The 22409-nt window shown below is 38.6% G+C and overlaps 3 protein-coding genes across 3 annotated transcripts; all 3 read left to right on the top strand.

Annotated features, from left to right (window-relative positions):
• The first annotated feature begins 4194 nt into the window (after window positions 1-4194).
• LOC103337715 (RING-H2 finger protein ATL20-like) lies at window positions 4195-7099 on the top strand. The gene is made up of 2 exons (XM_016795667.2): window positions 4195-5279; window positions 6455-7099. Exons 1-2 carry the CDS (start codon window positions 4538-4540, stop codon window positions 6919-6921), a joined length of 1209 nt encoding a protein of 402 aa, XP_016651153.2. The 5' UTR covers window positions 4195-4537; the 3' UTR covers window positions 6922-7099.
• Window positions 7100-7175: 76 nt separating this feature from the next.
• On the top strand, window positions 7176-7904 carry LOC103337716 (putative RING-H2 finger protein ATL21A). The gene has a single exon (XM_089055629.1). The coding sequence runs from the start codon at window positions 7176-7178 to the stop codon at window positions 7866-7868; it is 693 nt and encodes a 230-aa protein (XP_088911755.1). The 3' UTR covers window positions 7869-7904.
• Window positions 7905-20355: 12451 nt separating this feature from the next.
• On the top strand, window positions 20356-21604 carry LOC148915237 (RING-H2 finger protein ATL22-like). Its single transcript, XM_089041294.1, has 2 exons — window positions 20356-21040; window positions 21186-21604. The coding sequence occupies exons 1-2, from the start codon at window positions 20356-20358 to the stop codon at window positions 21602-21604; spliced, it is 1104 nt and encodes a 367-aa protein (XP_088897420.1).
• The last annotated feature ends 805 nt before the right edge of the window (window positions 21605-22409 follow it).

The raw sequence follows: 22409 nt of genomic DNA, 5'->3' as shown, positions 1-22409 counted from the left end.
ACACACTCAAAACCCATTTATAAACACACCCAAAAAGTTGACTTTGGGGTTAATTTTGGGTGTGTTTCTATGTTTAAATAGTGCTTTTGTTTTTTTTATAAATACATGTCTAGAATTGAGTTTATTTATAAATTTGTATTAATTTTTTTTAGTATTTTCCTTCAATAATACACATGTATAATTTATTTTCTTTTCTTTACTTGACTTTTAAAAATATATTTTAACTGTTAAATTTTTACTTTTTAGATGAAATGACAAAATCATATGAGATTGGACAACGTGAGATGAGAAATGTGTTAAATGAAAGGTAAAAAGTGATTTTGGTCCTTGTAATTTGTCATTTTTATCATTTTGGTATTTGTTGTTTTAATTTGATTAATTTTGTCTCTATGATTTTCAATTTAAGCAATTCAAGGACAAATTCCAATTTCTGTCAAAATATAACTTCTGTTAATTGTGAAGGGGCATTTTGGTCCCAAAATAAAATGGTAAAAGTGGCAAATTATAGGGACCAAAAACGACTACAGTTAACTAAAAATCATTTAAAATTGTTTTATGGATTTTTCTCCACAAAAAAAAAAAGGTTTTATTTGTTGGATTGAGCTGGGCTTGGAAGTAGGTTGGCTGGAAATATAATTTACAAACTAGTGTTCTTTTTTAATTTTTTTATTATTTTATTTTATTTTATTTGATGTATAAGATTGGAGTATCATTTTTGATAAATTTACCTAGCATAATCAACTTTAATTGATCTCCCACATATTAGTTAAATCAGTATATTTTTACAAATATCACTACTAGATTCGCTCATATTGGCCTTTAAAAATTATTTTTTACACACCACTAATTACATCATGTGTCATTAAAATATGATTACGTAATTGATTCGAGAAATTTGATCCTCTAGGTCAATTTCGTTGGATCAACACCAATGCCCCGATTGGATCTTCTTGGCCTGCGGAGAGGATTCTCTCAACTTCCGAACAAAATTGAAAGTTGAATCAGGTTGATAGGAGCGGCGAGCTCGGGCAGAGCCTTGTTGGTTTGCTCCCTCTGTCCTGATTCAGGAATCGTGTAGGCATGCCACTATTAGGTATGAAACCAGCCCAATAGACATGGTGTCAGCAGTGTGGTGTGTTGATTTGTTGTGTTTGCAATTGTTCTGGACCTCTACTCAAGCCATGCTTTAAGGGGGTATGGCCTGGATAAGTTCTTTTTTATGCCTCAACTAAAAGGACTTCAATATTCTTTCATTCGTGTGTGTCAGTTTGACAAATACGAGCAATACCTAATCAAACAAGGAGGAAACCAAGATCGTGGTTAATGATACCCTATTTGGGTTTAGAAACCTAGTTCAAATTCAATTGACCCTTAGATAGGGTCAATATTCCAGTCAATTTCAGGCCCAACAAAGTAACTCGGGCCCAAATCAACCTTCTATTTTTGGATTAATATAGCCCTATTCGGGCCTAGACCTTTATCTTAGGTCCGAGTGATAAGGAAGGGAAATTAAATTAATCTACCAAAACATTTAAATATATTAAAGCGATTAAACAACAAATGTTTAATGAAACAGTCAAGGTATATTCCAAAATCTCTTTATTTGATTTTAACTTGATAGCAAAAGGAAGATGAGAGTTCTAAATTTATCCATTTAACTAATTCGAAATATAAATTACAATGCAAAGAAGAACAGGAGATTTCTCTATCCAGTTAGATGGATACATGAATTCAAACTAATCATTTAAAAGAAAATCATACCATGAAGATGACAGAGCAACAAAGATGAACGCATGAGTTGTCAACTGGTTATTTGGAAATTAAGCAGGTTAGTTTGAAAAGATCTTGAGTTTTTTCAAGTGTTTTCGAGATGTTGAGTCTAATTTGGAGAGAGAGTCCTTTTCTTCTGTGGTAAAGGCTCTTTATTTATAGGCAAAACTTCAATGATGAAAGTTGAAAGAGGATATGTGGCTGTTATCCAAAGTCAGCTGCTGATCTATTGATCTTGACCGGTTCATAGGTGGGATGATGAGATGCTTCTAACAAAACCGCTGGTCTCTTGCAATATTCCCATGACATGAGTCCTTTGTACCCGAAAATCTAGTTGGCAATTCGGCTCCCTCTGGTTATGGTGGCTTTTGTCCAGTTTGCTTTCTTGTTGGGTGAGAAAAAGGTCAAGTCGTCATTAATTGTGACAATCTTCTTCAGACCCTCACGTGGGTCAATGTGCAACGATTACCGATTTTTTTACTTCAGTGCGACTCAAAGACCTGGGCTTTCTGACTTGTGGGCTTCTATTAATTTCCCTTGCTTATTGACGGCCCACTAAGCAAGATGGTTTCTTTTGTCTTTTAAAGAATAGAAAAGGATATTGGGCCTGGACTTCAAAATATATTCTTTTGAGAAATAGAACATTTTTCGGTCCATTTACAAAATATGGTACAAACATAACCTCACTCTCTCTCTCGAACAATTAGCACATCAAACATGGCTATGATATTAGAGCTGTGTATTATAACAACTTTCTTGTTTAGTTTTCTTCCACACATAGCGACAAGTGTTGATATTCTAAATTTGTGAGGACATAAGTTGCGGCGCCAATTTGCAGGTTATTTGATTCTCGTTTCGTCTAAACGGACACCAAGATTCTAGTTGTGGCTATGATCGCAACTTTGACCTCACATGCGATTGTTGCGGTTGTAGTCCTTGCTGCTGTCCTTGTGGGTATCTTCTGCTGCACTTTGTTTAGTTGCTGCTGCAATGCCTCAGAGGCATTATTACTACTTTTAGGAATGCATTTTGTCATGTTATTCGTACGGATTTGAGCTAAAAGTGACTTCTGAATTTCTAGATCTTGCTTAAGTATCATAGAATAAATATTCTCGATACATTTTTGATACAATAATTTTATGGACACCAACTTATATACACCATGATCTAGCACGACATGTCTTTCCAAGTCATATTCCACATCATATAATTTAATTACTTAAAAATTCAATCCTACCACATCATCTTTTCTTCTTGCAACTCAAACGATCCTCACTTTAATCAATATGCCTAACCGCTGATCATAGCCTCCATCATTGTTATATCGTACCCATGAGATGCCCCACCGTCAACCGTCACAACATCATCGACCGGCTTCTATGGTGCTTCGTCAGTAGTTCACGGCTATTTTTGGATATATAAGGCTTCAAGCGTCAAATTTTAAGTAAATAAAGTAGGTGATGTTAGTATCGAAAGTTAATGGCAACAACCACAACTAGCACAATTTTGTGTTATGTGGTCAATCTGTGGTGGCCAACACCCTTTAATCACGACATGAATTATTTATAACAAACATGGATATAGGCCATAGGTTATCTGTTAGTGTGACTTATAATAAGATTTTCTAGTAGTGGGTATATGACTTGGAAGTTCATATCGTGTTTCACATCAGTTAGTGACGTGAAAATCTTTTCCAACCAAACATAATTAAATATCAATTTATCGTAAATTATTGTGTTTTTGTCAATGGTATATGAATATTTTTTGGTTTTATTATGTAGTGTTTCAGCGCCATATTTTCTTTTCTTTTGATTCTTTATTACTGACGTCTATCTCACTGCCCTTTAAAAATTAATTAAGCCAAGCACTGGTCGAAATCTTGATTAATTACAGAATTCATATTTTCTTTTTGGTCGGAATCAGATAAACTTTAACAAACATACTATTCTAAAAAGCTGACGTGCAATATAATGGTGCCTGGATTAAAGAAGACGGTGAGGGGAACAAAAAGTCATCAAGATATTTTGTAAGGGGAACAAAGAGTAAGAATATATAAGTGATTATAAACCGTTGTTCGATGTGAGATCTAGTTCGAAGTTTATGTAATTAACGATTGTGAGTCATTCATGTAAATATATAATCGATATTATTATTATTATTATTATTTGAAATTAATTTAGTTTTGACATTATTTGTTGGGTTTCTCTGAAAAGTATGCATAGAATCAGTGGACTATAGGATGTGACTCTTATCTTAATTTCCAGCCTAGGTCATATATTCTCTAGAAATTGTTCAAAAGTAGACTTGGTCTTGTCAAATGGGTTAATAAAAATAAATATAATGTTTGATGAATTAAATTTAGAAGATTCAGATGGTCTTGGTAAACAAACTGTAAACTTGTCGAAAGCCCCAAACATGATTAGACTCCCTCATCTCACCCCATGTGATGTGAGTTTGAAGCCACATTCAAAAAGCCTTCATAGACCCAACAATTTTCTTCTTGTATCAAACGCTGACTTCTTCCATTATGCCATGCCACCCAAATTTAGTATCCAAAAGAAAACAAGTCTGAAGGCGATGACATTCGCCCAGATTCCACCCCCACATGCACGTCACGAGGTCTCTAGCCCAACTGTAATGTCAAACCGTTTACATTTTCTTTTCACAATAATTCATCATAAAAATGTCGAGGTTAGCTATGAACCACTCTATGCCTAACTAGCTCAAACCCTCCACCAAACAGCTCATTTCTAGTTTTCACTATCAAATGGCTGCCTCAGAGCTCTTCTTCTCATTCTTACTCTTGTTGATCTTCTTCTTTATCATTCCAACACAGGCTTCCTGCCCTCCCTCAAGCTGCCCGCGCGGACCGACAGTCCGGTTCCCTTTCCGGCTTCAGGGATTCCAACTCCGGCGTTGTGGGTATGCAGGGTTTGACCTCTCATGCAACAACCAGACCCTTCAAACCACACTCTCTCTCTCAAACTTTAGTGGCAATAACTTCATAGTCCAAACCATAGATTACGGTCACCAAACACTTACTGTCAACGACCCCGATCACTGCCTCCCCAAACGCTTCCTAGACCGCAGCTTCGACAACCTCCTCGACACGACGCCGTTCCGCATCCATAGTTTCCAAATGTACACGTTCCTCAACTGCTCGCCTCAGGCGACGTCGATTCCAGCCACGGCCAGGAATATTTCCTGCCTCAGCGGTGAGAATCACACGGTCTTTGCTATGCCGTCGGGAGCGTACGATAATTGGCTTCAGTCTACGGCTACGTCACCGTCGCCGTCACCTTCGTCGTCAGGACTTTCGTGCGCTATTTCGAGTGTTCGGGTTCCGGCAAGAGCTGCAAATGAATTGGGTGTATTTGGAGATGCCATAGAAGATGTTGCATTGACTTGGTCAACGCCTGATTGTAGAGTTTGCGAAACCAGTGGAAGAGATTGTGGGTTAAACAGAGATAGTCAGATTGTCTGCTCTGATCCGAAGGCTAAAAGAAAAGGTAGGTTTTCGAATTACTCGCTGATATATATGTAATTAATTATGTGCATGATTGAAAGTAATTAACAACAGCTATGAAATTAATTTAATTTCACTCACTTATCATGCGTAAAGTTTACCACAATTTTATTGGGAAATTTCGTTTTGATAAACAGTTTAAGATACTATTTTTTTGATTATAGATTTTTAATCCAAATCATTGATCAGGTAGAAATTTTGTTTGAACGTACGTTAACATGTCAGATACATTTTTAATAGAACATTAGTTTTTGTTTTTGTTATTCTCATATATGGAAAATTGATGATGTGACTTTAGCGTGTATTTTCTCGGCTTTGGAATTGGTTAAGTACTGTGACTTAGCACTTGTTTGGTAGTTATTCTGGTTATCTTTTTTTGGAAAAATTATCTCCTATGTGTTTTTTTAAAATATAAATACTTTAAGTGATTTTAAGCGAATCCCCACAAAATCACTTAAAACAACCTATTTCTCCACATAAATGATTTTTGGCTTATTCGGAATTAGTTGGAAACGAAAAATTAGAATTATCCCAATATTTTCACCTGAGTTGAATAAACCTCGATGGAGAGAGAATAATGTCTTATCAGGTAAACAAAATGACTAGGTCAATTCCTGGGAGGGCACATCAGACTGAACTTTCATGTCCACTTCACTTGTGCTTTTGAATTCTCACCGTATACCCATATTATGATTAAAATGATTCAGATTTCTAAATCACAACTGAGTTGAACATGGATGTGCACCCAAATATTATTCATACTTGTGGTTAGGACATCTCTTTCAATCATTAGCAAAGCCACTACGTGGCAGTGACACGTAATGCCACGTAGCATGGTATCGCCTTTTAATTATAGCCTAGTTTGACCTTTGGACTGTTGTGAACCTTTTGTCTTTATCCATAGTCAACCTAGAAATGAGGGATGAACAAACGCGTAGCTTGACTGAGAGTTTCCATGCTTACCAACTTACAGCTTCAAACATTTAATGCCATGATCATCAGCGTCCAACTTCTGAGAAGTCTTAATTTTCTATTTTTAATAAATTACATTACGTCATTAGTGATGTGTAAATGCACCAATTGTTCATTATAGTTTATTATTAAAAAAAAGGACAAAAGAATTTTGCGAAATACTAACGTCGTCTATTGCAATTTCAGGTCTTCCAAGAACTGCAAAATACGGCATAATCATAGGCGTGGGAATACCCGGGATCTTATGCATCCTTGGACTAGCAAGTTATGTCTGCGGCAGAATAAATGCTTATGGTCGCCGCAACCGGCCAAACATGGACCTATCTACCTCAGCTTCTCAGCAGCCCGCTATCGTTGTAGTGGGCCTCGACGGTCCAACTATCGAATCGTACCCGAGAACTTTGCTAGGGGAGAGTCGGAGGTTGCCCAAGTCCAACGACACCACTTGCTCCATATGTTTGGGTGAGTACCAACCCAAGGAAGAACTGAGGACTATACCAGAGTGCAACCATTACTTCCATGCTAGTTGTGTAGACGAGTGGCTCAAAATGAACGCAACGTGCCCCGTTTGCAGGAAGTCACCGGAGGGCTCAGCTCTTGTAACCCCTTCGTCTTCAATGTCTTCATCTTCAACTTCTTTACCATCGCCATAGAATTCGATGATCTATTTTTTGCTTCTTTGTCACTTTTTGCCATAATTTAATAAGGTATGGGTGTCATTTGTTTTGTACATAATACACTTGGGGGTTGCAATCGATAGAGACAATGATTGTTTTGTAATACAATAGTTTCCTTAGTTAACGTGGACGATGTTATTTGTTTGGTTTGTTTTGTCATGGCATAGTCATATATAGTAAGCCGGCGGCCACTACCTATATATTGGTCTGGTTTTCCCCGCCTAGCTCATATGGCCACCTTAGAAATCTTCACCTTGTTATTCTTCTTGTTCTTCTTCCTTCCTCACACACCAGCAAGAGCTACCACATGTCCTCGTTCAAAATGCACAGCCGGTAGCCTCTCGGTTCGCTTCCCTTTTCGGATAAGCAACCTTCAACCCTCACGTTGTGGATATCCAGGGTTTGATCTCTTGTGCAACAAAGAATCTCAAACCATTCTCACTCTCCCATCTTCCGGAGACTTCATCGTCCAGACCATCAGTTACAAGGACCAAATCGTATCGATCAACGACCCCGATAACTGCCTCCCTAAGCGGTTCCTCGACCATGACATCACTCTTAAAGATTCACCCTTCATCTACGCGCATGGCCTCGAAACCTACACGTTCCTCAACTGCTCGGCTGCAGCTGCAGCTGCAGCAACATGGACTTTTGCATCAATTTCTTGCTTAAGCAATGAGAACTACAAGGTCATTGCAGCGCCAACGAGCTTGTTATTGCCGCCGGGTAACGTTTCAGGGCAGTGCGTTGTGATTTCAACAGCTTTGGTTCCCAGCTTATTTGATCCGTTGCAAGGTGTTCAGCTGCGATGGCTCGAGCCTGAATGTCTTTCTTGTGAAGCAGCTGGTCTTTATTGTGGATTCGACAGTGCAAGTTCGCAAATTAAATGCCTTGATCCTTCAGATTACTGTATGTTTTTTTGAGTAAATATTATGAAATATATATATGTTACACCTGGATTTTATTTTGGTCCTTCAGTTGTATCATGCATGGTAATTTGGTCAAACCGTTAATTTGACGGGTAGAATCGTCAATTTGGTTATACTCATTTCGAGGTCATATTGACGGAATTTGACGAAAATAGCAAATTATCAGGCGTGACATAATTAAAGAACGTATGAAATTAAAAATTAACTCGATACAAATTCATGGTCCATTGCAATTAATAACACACGTCCTAATTAATATTTTCATCATACTTGAGCATGAACTAATGGTATTCCTTATATTGTTGCAAATTCAGTCTCTTCAGGTCTCTCAAGAGTTGCAAAGTTTGGCATAATCATAAGCATGGGAATTCCTGGGCTTTTGTGCATCATTGGGATTGCGGGTTGTGTTTGTGACTTGATAAGTGCCGGTAGTCGGTCCCACCAGCCAATTGCTGAACATTCCACAGTAAGCAATCGAGAACCTCAAATGCTCAGAATGGGGCTTGATGGTCAGACCATCGAGTCATATCCTCAGACTCAGCTTGGTGAGAGTTTGGAATTGCCCGAGCCCAAGGACAACACTTGCCCTATATGTTTGGGAGAGTACAAAGCCAAGGCAATACTGAGGACTATACCAGGTTGCAGCCATTATTTTCATGCCAGTTGTATAGATGAGTGGCTTAGATTGAATGCAACTTGCCCCATTTGTCGAAATCAATCGAACAAACAGTGATATTAACAAAAAAAATTTCAACGTTGTTTTAATAAAAGAGTTTCTGACAAAAATTCTTTGGTGCAGAAGTGCTTTTTATAGAAGCACTTTCAAAACTAATCTTTACTAGTCTTTTTCTTTAAAGATTTGGCTTGTGTATATAGTTTTTTTTTACGTAATCATTTATCTCATATTTTTACTTTCTATAAACAAAGGTATATGTCATTTATCGATGAGGCAGAGAGAGATGTGGTTGATTAGGCTTATGATATTTGGGTTTATTGTCACAGTCATAGGCCGCCCATATTATAGACTCATATTGGTATAGTTTTCACCGCATATTCTATTGCTATGCCGCACTCAGATGGCTACATAGCTGCTACCTTAGAAATCTCCACCTTCTCGACCATATCCCTATTCCTCCTCTTCCTTCCACAGAGCGCTGCAAAAACCACCGCCTGCGGTAGTTCAACATGCACCGCTGGCGGCCTACTGGTTCGTTTCCCTTTCCAACTAAGAAACAACCAAGTCCCAAGTAATTGTGGGTATCCAGGGTTCGATCTCTCATGTAACAACCGAAACCAAACCATTCTCTCTCTCCCATCCTCTGGAGACTTCATCGTCCAAAGCATCAACTACATGGAGCAAAGAGTATGGATCAACTACCCGGGCAACTGCCTGGCTAAACGATTTTTCAACCATGACATCAGCCTTGTATATTCACCATTTTCATACTTGAACCCTACAAACTACACGTTCCTCAACTGCTCCTCTTATAAAGGGGATACAACACCCATCTTTTGCCTTGGCAGTGACAACTACAAGGTCATTGCTGTGCCAACACGTTGGTTTTCACCACCATTTGATGAACCGTTGCCTATAAATTGCTCTGTGATCTTGACAACTTTGGTTCCAAGTACATTCGAGTGGGATTATCCGAACCGTGGTGCCGAGTTGACATAGGACATGCCTGGATGTCGTTCCTGTGAATTAGGAGGCCAGGTTTGTGGTTTGAAGAATCACTAAAGTTTGAAAATTCAATGCTCTGGTTCACATTTCGGTATGCTCTTTGATTATTAGTGATGCTACACATATTACACATATATACGATGGTGGCTGAATATGGATCCGAAATTCATTTTGGCCCTTTAATTTAGTGTTTAATTTCTAGCATTCTCCAATTGTGTTATAGGGACAATTTGGTTATTCTGTCAATATGACCGTTAATTTGAGAGGTAGAATCGTCAATCATGTGCAAATCACCCAAAAAATGACCTACCCATTTTGACGGAATTTGACAGAATGATCAAATTGCCAGCTTTGACACAATTAGACGAGACCAGAAATTACAAATTTAGTAAATTAGAAGACCAAAATGAAAGTCGGGTACAAATTCATATATATATATATATATATATATATAAATCAAACGTGCAGTTATAATTGATGGTGAACTAATGGGATGCAATTAAGTTTTGCAGGTACCTAGTGCTGCCACGTGTAAGAAGATTGAAGAATAAAGCTGTTGAGATATTGTTAGACCTGTTAGGCAGTTTAGGAAAACTGTTAGTATTGATAAGAGAAGGTTAGAGATGTTAGAGAGGTTAGAAAACACGTGAACAAGGCTTTAACTCAGCTGATATAAAGTCTGTAGTTGTGCTCAATTGAGCTTAATCAAACAACCTCATCCTACTCCAGCTGCTTCTCTCATCAAACAACATTTCTGCTTTCTTGGACATCCAGTACATACCAGTTTGTGGCACAAGCGATTTGGTCATCCCTCCAATATTATTACTACTGCTCTTTTACGTCAATTACAGGTTCCTTTTTCTTCAGACAAAGTCCAATCTATCTGTCATCATTGTTTAGAAGGCAAACTAGCTAAACTTCCTTTTCATTATCCAGCAGCAAAATCTGTAAACCCTTTAGAAGTGATTCATAGTGATGTGTGGGGTCCTTCTCCAACAATATCTGTTGAGGGGTTCAAATATTATGTTAGCTTTGTAAATGAGTGTACTCGATTTACTTGGATCTTTCCAATGTTCAATAAAGCATTCTGACATGGTATCAAGAGCCATAGTACGATCCTGAGCTTCTTTGCTTCCGCATTCCTCTTCTTTGCTTACAATCTCTGTTCTTCTATCTGTATCTTCTCATTTCTTCTTCTTTGTTAAAATTCTCGGGTTTCTTTCTCTCTTCTTTCTCACTACTTTCGTAGTCTTTTGCTCTGCCTACCAACTGTTTGTTCTTTTGCCTCACAGAATCTTCTGCTTGTTCTATTGCCTATTTCTTTTCTTCTCAAGATATTATCTCCCTAAATACTCATCATGGTGACTGCTACTCAACTTCAGATTATTCAATCTCCAATTACTACCTTAATTCCCACTGTCTCTGCTTCTGTGACAGTTAAGCTTGATGATACAAATTACCTCACATGGAATTTTCAGATGCAGCTTCTTCTTGAAGGTCATAGCTTATTGGGGTTTGTTGATGGTTCACGGCTGTGTCCTGCTCATTTTGATGAAAATTCTGATGTTGAAGGTGTACAAACTGATGCTTATACAGTGTGGAAAATGCATGATCGTGCCTTGATGCAATTGCTAATTGCAACTCTTTCTTCTACTGCAATCTCATATGTTATCGGGTGTACTAGTTCTCATGATATGTGGGTTCAGTTGAAGGACAGATTCTCTACTGTTACCAAAGCTAGGATTTTTCAGATGAAAAGTGAGCTTCAGAATATCAAGAAGGGTGTTGAACCAGTCTCTCAATACTTGCAAAAGATAAAGGATGCTAGAGATCATCTTGCTGCTGCTGGGGTTTCCTTTGATGATGATGATATTGTGATCTTGGCTCTTAATGGTCTTCCCCTAGAATATAATACGTTTCGGTGTATGGTTCGAGGCAGGGAAAATGTGCTCTCTCTCAAAGATTTTAGATCTCAGTTGCTTGCTGAAGAGGCCATTCTTGAACATACTACCTCTGCCACTCCTTTTGCCTCTGCGATGATGGCGAACAATCAATCATTCAAAGGAAAATCTCTTGTTCTTGCTGACACTTCCACATCTATCCCATCTTCTATTTCATCTAGCCACAATGGTGGTGTCAATAGTGGTGTCAATGGAGGTTTCCACTCTAGCTCTAATGATGGCTCTTTTTCACATAATGGTGGTTTCCACTCTGGCCCTAATAGAGGTTCCTTCTATCGAGAAAGAGGCAGACCTCGGCATCAGTTTTCATCTGGTCCAAGACCATATCAAGCTCCACCTAATTCTGCCTGGCATCCTTGGTTCGGGTACTGATATTCCAATTTGTCAAATATGCAACAAGAAAGGTCATCTAGCTGCTGATTGTTATCAACGACATCAGCAATTCACAGGTCCTAATTCCTCTGTTCAATGCCAAATTTGTTGGAAATATGGCCACACCGCTATCCAGTGTTACCACAGGGGCAATTTTTCCTATCAAGGCAAACCTCCTTCATCCAATCTTACTGCAATGCATGCCAATTGTTCTCCTTCCTCGTCAACTGAGCAATTTTGGGTAGCTGACACTGGAGCAACAACCCATATGACTTCTGATTTGTCTCAACTTAGTCTTGCTACCCCTTTCTCTGGAAATGAGACAATCACCACTGCAGGGGGTTCAGGTTTGAATATTTCAGATTGGCTCTTCTTCCTTGAATCTGTTCCAAAATTGACACACCCAGTAAAGATGGAAGCCCAAAAAAGAGTCCACCCAAGGCTCATCAGAGCAAACAAAGTGATTTGGGCCTCACAGCCCAATATAACAGAGAAGAGGGAGCCCATAAATAGGAACAATCCCACGTGACATCTCTGGGATAAAGAAAGTCAGCAATGGCGATGTCATAGAAGAAGTGATTGAAGGGTTCATGACATCAAGTTGATTCTGAAAAAACGAAGATCAAATCCCTCTTATATATGTATATTCAGAGATTTTTTCTTCTGTCCTTTCAGAGAAGGTAATTCTCCCAAGGAGATAAGCAAGTTACAATCTCGAGAGAGGATAAGCAGGAAAGCGAGGAGCTGTCGGGTAAAATATCACAAGGCGTGAGAAATTGGGAAAGAGATTAGGTTCCTTTTCAAGAAAATCAGGGAAGTAATTGCCTATCCGAGAGCCTATCTGCCAAAACTGAAGAAGAAGAGGAAAAGGGGGAAATATCTTTGCCGCCCAATAAATAAACACAATCACCCTACTCCAGAGAAGAAACAGTTTACTATAAATACAAGAAGGAGTGAACAGGGGAAAGGACACCCACACAACCAAAAAATCAATCAAAAACAAAAACTCAAAATGATCACTTGATCTCAAAAAACCTTCAAAACATTGAAGCAACCAAAGCTCATTGAGCCACAAAACAACAATCAATCCAACACTCAAGTCATCAATCAAACAAACAACTCAAAATCAACCAGAAGCTCACTTGAATTCCAAGTGAAAACCAGCTTTAGATTAGAATTCCCAAGGTTCAGACTTATAAAATAAGTCATTCAAAATGAGATTTCTCTCGTTACAAATTTGGTTTAGCAAAAAACCAAGACAGGTAGAGCTTGAGCTTTTCCCAAACATGAAAACCTCAACAAATTTTACAAAGTGCAGTCTCTAGCCCATCAAGTCCTCGAGAACACCATACGCCTTACAGATCAAGAAGCCGCAGATTCGCTAACTCGAAGCTTCACAAAAGCTTAAGGTACATTGAAGCTCGCCAGAATCAACCTTTGGTATCGATTTATAGTTGAAGCTTAGCAATCAGAGTTGTCAACGGTCGATCCATTCCCGCGTCTCTCCGGCCGGGCATTTCCAGTCCAAATAGAGCCTCCCATCCAGGCAGAAATGGAGTTCCAACTGTATCTTCATCTCTCTAGCATGAGTATTTATTGTTATAGTTTTGTAAAAGGCGATTCGCCTAAAAACAGTTTAAATTCCATCAACCATTCTGGCGAACAACCTCTTTATACTGAGATAAATTGTTAAAGTCCTCACCAGATCTGAGGCAAGAAAAGAACTTACTTGGGAGATATTCCTCACCCGATTCACAATCGTTTGTTTGCGAAATCAGTAACTTGGGGCGCAAGTTATCCATTCCAAACTAAGTCTGCTAGAATTTTTATTACTAGCAGTGGCACGCTCGCACACTAAAGAAAGCTGACTTGTTGACCAGTCTATGATTCTCAAGGCGTGGGGAACTTTGCCCTTCCATCACAAGAGTAAACGCAAAACAGGCAAACAAATACTCCTCAGTGTTCTTTACAATTATCGAAAGTTTTACATGTGCCAAAGATATCTCAGCATTTGCTTTCAGTGCATCGGTTATGTAAAGATAATAACTGCAGATTTATATGTGATGCCTTTGGCTTTTGGATTCAGGACAAACTCACAGGGAGTGTTCTTCTCAAGGGACTGTGTAGAGCTGGCCTATATTCTATTCCTTTCTTTCCTTCACAACCTCATCCTACTCCAGCTGCTTCTCTCATCAAACAACATTTCTGCTTTCTTGGACATCCAGTACATACCAGTTTGTGGCACAAGCGATTTGGTCATCCCTCCAATATTATTACTACTGCTATTTTACGTCAATTACAGGTTCCTTTTTCTTCAGACAAAGTCCAATCTGTCTGTCATCATTGTTTAAAAGGCAAACTAGCTAAACTTCCTTTTCATTATCCAGCAGCAAAATCTGTAAACCCTTTAGAAGTGATTCATAGTGATGTGTGGGGTCCTTCTCCAACAATATCTGTTGAGGGGTTCAAATATTATGTTAGCTTTGTAGATGAGTGTACTCGATTTACTTGGATCTTTCCAATGTTCAATAAAGCAGAAGTTTACTTTATTTTTGTAAATTTTCATGCTTACTTAGTCACTCAGTTCTCTGCTTCTCTTAAAGTTTTTCAAAGTGATGGAGGTGGTGAGTATCTTAGTCATAAATTTCAGCATTATCTTCTTGCTAGAGGTATCATTCATCATAAATCTTGTCCCTATACACCTTAACAAAATGGCTTAGCCGAGAGAAAACACAGACACATCTTAGAGACTGCTATCACTTTGTTGCAAACTGCTCATTTACCCCCAAAATTTTGGTTTCATGCTTGTGCTACTTCAGTCTACTTAATCAATAGAATGCCTTGTAAAACTCTTCATTTCAAATCTCCTTATTTCTTATTGTTTGGTTCTGCTCCAGCCATTAATCATCTAAGGGTATTTGGTTGTGCTTGCTTTCCTTTGCTCAAGCCTTATAATACAAAGAAACTTCAGCCTAAAACTTCTACTTGTGTCTTTCTAGGCTATGCAGGACAATATAAAGGTTATATTTGTTTTTCTCTCACTACCAATAGACTGTTTGTTACTTGACATGTTCTTTTTGATGAAACTGTGTTTCCATTCACATCTGTCCATCCAGTCAGTATTTCTTCATCTCAGTCTCTCACTTCCCCTTCTCCTCCTCCATCTATTTCATTCACTAATACTGTCTTATCGCCTATCCCTTCTCTTTATGTTTCCTCCCCTTCCCCACCCATCTCTGAAGCCGCTGCACCTTTGAATGCTTTTCCTTCTACTACACAGTCTCCTCTCCCTGTGGATCCTGATTTTCAACCTGAAAGTCTTCGTGTTATCTTGCCTCTGCCACCTGTAAATCTGCATCCTATGACAACACGGTCTAAGAATGGCATCTCCAAGAGGAAGGCTTTTTCTGCTTCTACATCTGTTGATTTATCTACAATTGAGCCGAGTTCTTTCAAGGCTGCCTCTCAATCACCAGAATGGCAATCTGCGATGAGGGAGGAAATTGAGGCTCTTCATGCTCAAGGTACTTGGGATTTGGTTCCTCTCCCAGCTCATAAGAATCTTGTTGGTTGTAAATGGGTTTATAGGATCAAGAAGAATGCAGATGGTTCTATAGCTAGGCATAAGGCTCGCTTGGTTGCTAAGGGTTTTAGTCAAGAGGAGGGTATTGATTTTTATGAGACCTTCAGTCCGGTAGTTAAACCAACCACGATTCGATTAATTCTTGCTCTTGCTGCTCAGTTTCAGTGGTCCTTACGGCAGCTTGATGTTAAAAATGCGTTCTTGCATGGGGTTCTTCAAGAGGAGGTTTATATGACACAATCTCAAGGCTTTGGGAGTAAGCATCATCCTTCTGACTTTGTTTGCAGACTCAAGAAGTCCTTGTATGGTTTAAAACAGGCTCCTTGTGCCTGGAATGAAAGGTTTACTAGCTTTTTACCAAGCTTGGGTTTTCAAGCTTCAAATGTAGATCCATCTCTCTTTATTCAACATTCGTCGCTTGGTACTGTGGTTTTGCTTCTTTATGTTGATGATATCATTCTTACTGGCAGTAATTCCTCTCTTATTGCATCTGTAATTGGTGCTTTAACTCAGGAGTTTGATATGAAGGATTTGGGCTAGTTGACTTATTTTCTGGGGCTACAAATTTCATATCAGTCTGCTAGCTTGTTTGTGTCTCAAACTAAGTATATCAAGGAACTGCTTGACAGGGTTGATTTGCAGGATTCAAAACCATGTCCTACTCCTTGTCTCCCATATCACAAACTGTTGAAAGATGATGGCAAACCTTATTCTCATCCAGAGCAGTATCGAAGCATTGTTGGTGCTCTGCAGTACCTCACTTTCACAAGGCCAGATATTGCCTTCTCAGTGAATCAAGCTTGTCAATTTATGCATAATCCCATGGAGTCTCATGTTGTGGCAGTTAAGAGAATCCTGCGGTACTTGAAAGGAACTCTTGATTTTGGTATTTGGTTTAAGCCTGGTCTTCTTCATCTGCACGCTTATAGTGATGCTGACTGGGCTGGGGATCCTAATGATCGCAGATCTGTTTCGGGATTTATTGTTTACTTAGGCTCTAGTCCTATTTCTTGGGCTTCTAAGAAGCAACATACTGTCTCTCGTTCGTCCACTGAGGCTGAATATAGGGCTTTGGCTATTGCTGCTGCTGAACTTGCATGGATCAGACAGTTGTTCTGTGATCTGCACGTCCCATTACATGTTCCTCCTTTAATTCATTGTGATAATATCTCTGCTATTGCTCTCTCTTCCAACCCGGTGTTTCATTCCCGAATGAAACATCTCCAAATTGATTATCATTTTGTCAGAGAACGAGTCATTCGAGGTGATTTACTTGTGCAACATGTCTCATCTGTGGAACAATTTGCTGACATTCTCACTAAGGGGCTGTCTATTCCTTTATTCCAGCATCATTGTTCCAATCTCATGCTTGGCTCCTCCAAGCATGAGATTGAGGGGGCATGTAAAGATATCAACGGTCCTCACTCTGCCACATGTCAGAAGATTGACGAAGAGAGTTGTTGAAATATTGTTAAGACTGTTAAACAGTTTTTAGCAAAAGAGTTAGTGTTCTGTTAGAGAAGTTAGAGAGGTTAGGAGGTTAGAAACATATATACAAAGCTTTGATAAGCTAGTATAAAAACTATTACTGTACTGTGTTGAAAAAATCAATGAATGAATACATCAGTTCTTCTCCTAAGTTTTTCTGCTTCTCTCTGTTAAATCTCTGTTCAATATTGCTATTCTGACAAGTTCCTCTTCAGGTACTGCAAGAGCTGAAAAGTACAGCTTAATGATGGGCTTGGGAATTCCTCTGCTATTGCTTACGCTTTATTTGGGTTACAGAATGTATCTGAACCACCACCGGCCTATCGCAGAAGTATCCACCATAACCAATCGACGACCTTCCACACACATAGCGGGGCTTGATGGTGCCACCATCGAATCATATCCCAAGACTCAACTCGGTGAGAGCTGGGAATTGCCTGTGCCTAATGACAACATTGCCCAATATATATGCTTGTGTGAGTACCAGCCCAAGGAAGTTTTGCGGACCATACCTGAATGCAACCATTATTTTCATGCTAATTGTATGTTGCATTCCTTCTAAGCCACTCAAACGAACATTAGTTCCTCATTTCCTTTTAGTAGTTGTTGTTCAGTTGTCGTCACGTGTCATTCGTTCGTACCACCACTTGGCAAATGCCATGTGGTACTAAAATACTATTCTATAGTTTCTCCCTCTGTAGTTACATCAATACATCATAATCAAGTTAGAACATCATAATCAAGTTAAGCACAACATGTAGCATAACTCGATTTGGACATGAACGTCTTCCTTTCTGTGGTATATACGATCGGCATACATTTGATTCGCGCAATATATATTTGGGATGGGATGGGGACATAAAATTGCCATGTATGACTACTATTATTAAAGTGTTGTGCCTTTAATTAATGACGACAATGAGATAGATACATGCATATACGGTCAATTTGGTTTGTAATTTATTTGTAAACCCAAATATTAAAAGTTAATCCTCAGACATCTTATAGATGATTGGTATGTTTAGTTGGCCTTATAGATTGGGTTTATTGTTGTCATGAGTATTGTGTGGTTTTTAATATTGGTATGGCTACCTTAGAAATCTTCACCATCCCCATTTTATTCTTATTCTCCCTCTTCCTTCCTCACAGAGCTGCCACCCATTGCAATGGCTCAACATGCTCCTTTGATGGCCCTGTGGCTTGATTTCCTTTCCAAATAATAAACAACCAACTCTCAAGGAATTGGGATATGCAGGGTTTGATCTCTCATGCAACAACCAAAGTCAAACTATTATCACTTTCCCATCTTCTGGGGACTTCATCGTCCAGAGGATCAAGGTCAAAACCACCATCCCATCGCAGAATTATCCACCCTAACCAGCCAACAACCTTCCACCGTCGTAACGGGGCTTGATGCTTCGACCATCGAATCATATCCCAAGACTCTGCTGGGTGAGAGTTGGGAATTGCCCAAGTCGAATGACAACAGTTGCCCAATTTGTTTGTCCGAGTACAAATCCAAGGAAACACTAAGGACTATACCAGAATGCAGCCATTATTTCCATGCTAATTGTGTAGACGAGTGGCTTAGAATGAATGCAACCTATCCACTTTGTCGAAATCCACAGGAGAGATAACAATAATTTAATGAACGTTTCTTGGATTTTTCATGTCAGTGTTCAAAAGGGAAGATGCTATACAATTCATCCCATATGAAAGAAGTCGAGAACAAAAGGTTAGGAAATGAGTTCAATTGTAAAGTATTTCCTATGTAATTACTTTGTTGTAATCTACAAGATTAGATGGCCAATACGGCACATCCAATTATTTTGTGGAATGCAGGAGACCAATATTGGGATCCTTTGATCTTCCTCTTGGAATTTTTTTTAATTTCATGAAAATAGGAAGAAGTTATTTCAGAATGCATGGACAAGAGGGTTCATCTCTTATCACCTCAAATAGGACTCTTTTTTTTTTGGTAGTGTCATTCATTTTATTTAGCATCGTCATTATATATAGTTTATATTCATTTGCCTGTCATTGTTTTGCAACCGTTTACAGTCAATGTATATTTGTGAGATCATCGTTTGATTTGTATATTGCTAATATATGTACAGTCTATATCCAGTGATGGAGCCAAAAAAATTTCATTAGGGGCACCTTATATATTGCAAGGAAGTGAAAGAGAAGGGAGGGGCGGCGCAGGGGAGGCACCTTATATAATTACATATCCAGCTGCAATTAGTTTTGACTTTTAAAAATAGATGGCAATTTCTAAGTAGGAGTATCGCCATCTGACATGATGATACACTATCACTATGTAATTTCTACTTTTTGTGGTATATACGATTGGCATTCACAATAAATATTTGGAAGGTGACATAAAATTGCCATGTATAAATACTATTATTAAAGTGTTGTGCCTTTAATTAATGACCATAAGGAGATAGATACATGCATATGTGGTTAATTTGGTTTGTTATTTATTTGTGAACCCAAGTATTAAGGCCCCGTTTGGTTCACGGAATGGATTTGAGGGGAAATCATTTCCCATGTCATTTCTCAAGGAATGGGAATGAAAGATTCATTTCCCACGTTTGGTAATATCGGGAAAGTAACCGAGAGATTTCACTTTGTTTCCTTTTCCATGTTTGTTTTGAGTAGGAATGGAAAACAAAGTTTGTATAATTTTTCAATTATAGCCATATTAAATCAAATAAAAAAAGAATGCATTTAATGATACGTTGTAATTATAAATTGTTTATAGGGACAAAATAGTCATGAAAATTGTGCATTGAATATTGGCTCATTTTCCCAAACTTTCCCATGAGGAGGAAAAACAAAATCCAAGTTAAGAGGAGGGCTTCACTTTCCCCCATATACTTTCTCATGTGCCAGGCAACCATTTCCCATGCCTGGACTTACCAAACATGGGAAAGTAATTGAATTCCCATTCCCAAGCCTCCTTTCCCATGAACCAAACGAGGCCTAAAAAATAATCTTCATCGCCTCCTTCTCTTCTCTTTCTTATTTTGCCTTCCTCACACAAAGTACCAACTGCTCACAATACTCTAATTCATCAGGAAAAATACTTTTGTTTAACACCCAGTTAGCTCTCTCACATGTAATAAGTCCTACAATATATTGTGGATTTTGGTTTGGTTTGTTTTGTTTAAACAAAGCGCGTCGTTTTTATATCATATGTTTGTCACTGGATCTGTATTTGGGGTGAGATAAAGACATGATTGTTGAGTATTAGTACTATATATGATTGGTTTATGGCTTTGAATAATGCATAGAAAGAGATGACTGGGATGTTTCGTTGGCCTTATATAGACTGGGTTTATTGTTGTCATGAGGTCAATACAACCAATATTGGTATGGTTTATTGTTGTCATGGCTACCTTAGAAATCTTCAACATCTCCATTTTATTCTTATTCTCCCTCTTCCTTCCTCACAGAGCTGCCACCCCTTGCAATGGCTCAACATGCTCCATTGACGGCCCTGTGGCTCGATTTCCTTTCCAAATAAGAAACAACCAAGTGTCAAGTAATTGTGGATATCCTGGGTTTGATCTCTCATGTAACAACCAAAGTCAAACTATTATCACTTTCCCATCTTCTGGGGACTTCATCGTCCAGAGCATCAGCTACCTAGCACAAATCCTATATATCAATGGCACCGATAACTGCATGCCTAAACGGTTCCTCCACCGCGACTTGAGTTTTGAAGACACACCCTTCTCTATCTACTTGGGTTTTGAGGGCACTAAAAACTACACGTTCTTCAACTGCTCTTCCGACCAAGAAATATATTGGCCTTCAAACATCATCTCTTGCCTAAGCACAGAGTACTACAAGGTCCTTGTTTTGCCAACAAATTGGTCTCAGCCACGGTTAAACTTGGCTAATTGCACTGTAATTTCGACAACTTTGGTTCCAAGTTCATTTGAGTGGCAGGAAATTAACCAGGGTTTCATGCTGGCATGGGACGTCCCTGATTGTCGTTATTGTGAAGAAAGGGATCAGGCTTGTGGGTTGACGAAGGGCAAAAGTTCAACAATTCAGTGCTTACATACTGGTATGCTTTATGCTCACACCACATCACGTGATTTTTGTATAAATGTTCTCTTCCCAACCTCAAACTTTGAATTTAGACTATTATAATTATTTTCTAAATGTTGTCATACTTGATCCTAAACTAATGGGATAAAATTCAATTGCAGATAAAGTCTCTTCAGGTCTCTCAAAAGCGGCAAAGTTTGGCATAATGGTGGGCGTGGGAATTCCTGGGCTATTGTTCTTCGTTTGGCTTGTACTTCATTTTTGTAACAGAAAGGTTCAAGGTCAAAACCCCCAGCCCATCACAGAATTATCCACCCTAACCAGCCAACAACCTTCGACGGTCGTAACGGGGCTTTATGCTTCGACTATCGAATCATATCCCAAGACTCAGCTGGGTGAGAGTTGGGAATTGCCCAAGCCGAATGACAATAGTTGCCCAATTTGTTTGTCTGAGTACAAATCCAAGGAAACACTAAGGACTATACCAGAATGCAACCATTATTTCCATGCTAATTGTGTAGACGAGTGGCTTAGAATGAAGGCAACATGCCCACTTTGTCGAAATCCGCAGGAGAAGTGATTGAGATTTCATGAACGCTTCTTGCAAAAAGGGAAGATCCTAGACAATTCATCCCATATATATGAAAGATTTCGAGAAAAAAGAAATTAGGAAATCAGTTCAATTATTGTAAAGTATTTCCTATGTTTTTTGTGCTGCTTTGGTGTGTTATTCATTGCGTTATCTCATATTTATATCACCTTCTTTAATTTGTGCGGTAGAATTATCTCCCCTCGTAACACCTCTATTAGAGATTTGGTACATAATGTGGTATAAAAATGCGGTAACCTTAGCATTACCCTATCATATATACAGTGCAGCTTAATTAATTTGACGTACGGTACAAGATTAAAAGGCCAAATGTGGCACATCCAATTAGTTTGGCATGCACGAGACGAATATGGGGGTTCATATAATTTTCTTTGTTTCATATAATTAAAAAACAAAGGTTATTTTGGATTGCGAAGGACGAGCGGGTCATCTCTTATCAACTCAATCAGGACTATTTTTTGTATTGAATCATCATCGTCTTCACCATCGTTATTATATACTTTATATTCATTTGCTTGTCATTGTTTTGCAACTGTTTATAGTCAATGTATATCTGATCGTCGTTTGATTTGTTTACTAATACATATTTTAATATTGTGCCTTCAATTAATGATGCCAAAGAGATACGGTTGAATTTGTTTATAATATGTTTGGGCTGGTCATTACCCAAACACTAACGTTAATCTTCACCCACCTTGGCTTTGAATAATGCAAAAGAAAGAAATGATTGAATATATATGTTATTTGGCCTTGATGTTGGGTTTATGGAGTCATA

This window comes from Prunus mume, linkage group LG7 (genome assembly GCF_029339155.1).
Source record: "Prunus mume cultivar Tortuosa linkage group LG7, ASM2933915v1, whole genome shotgun sequence".
In the NCBI taxonomy this organism is placed as follows: domain Eukaryota; kingdom Viridiplantae; phylum Streptophyta; class Magnoliopsida; order Rosales; family Rosaceae; genus Prunus; species Prunus mume.
This window is presented reverse-complemented; position numbering and strand designations above follow the sequence as displayed.

What these genes read in the sequence shown, in the direction of transcription:
- LOC103337715 (XM_016795667.2), top strand. Translation starts at nt 4,538, where the DNA reads ATGGCTGCCTCAGAGCTCTTCTTCTCATTCTTACTCTTGTTGATCTTC. An exon ending in TCCGAAGGCTAAAAGAAAAG is followed by an intron (nt 5,280 to 6,454) that starts GTAGGTTTTCGA and finishes TTGCAATTTCAG; the next exon opens with GTCTTCCAAGAACTGCAAAA.
- LOC103337716 (XM_089055629.1), top strand. Translation starts at nt 7,176, where the DNA reads ATGGCCACCTTAGAAATCTTCACCTTGTTATTCTTCTTGTTCTTCTTC.
- LOC148915237 (XM_089041294.1), top strand. Translation starts at nt 20,356, where the DNA reads ATGGCTACCTTAGAAATCTTCAACATCTCCATTTTATTCTTATTCTCC. An exon ending in AATTCAGTGCTTACATACTG is followed by an intron (nt 21,041 to 21,185) that starts GTATGCTTTATG and finishes ATTCAATTGCAG; the next exon opens with ATAAAGTCTCTTCAGGTCTC.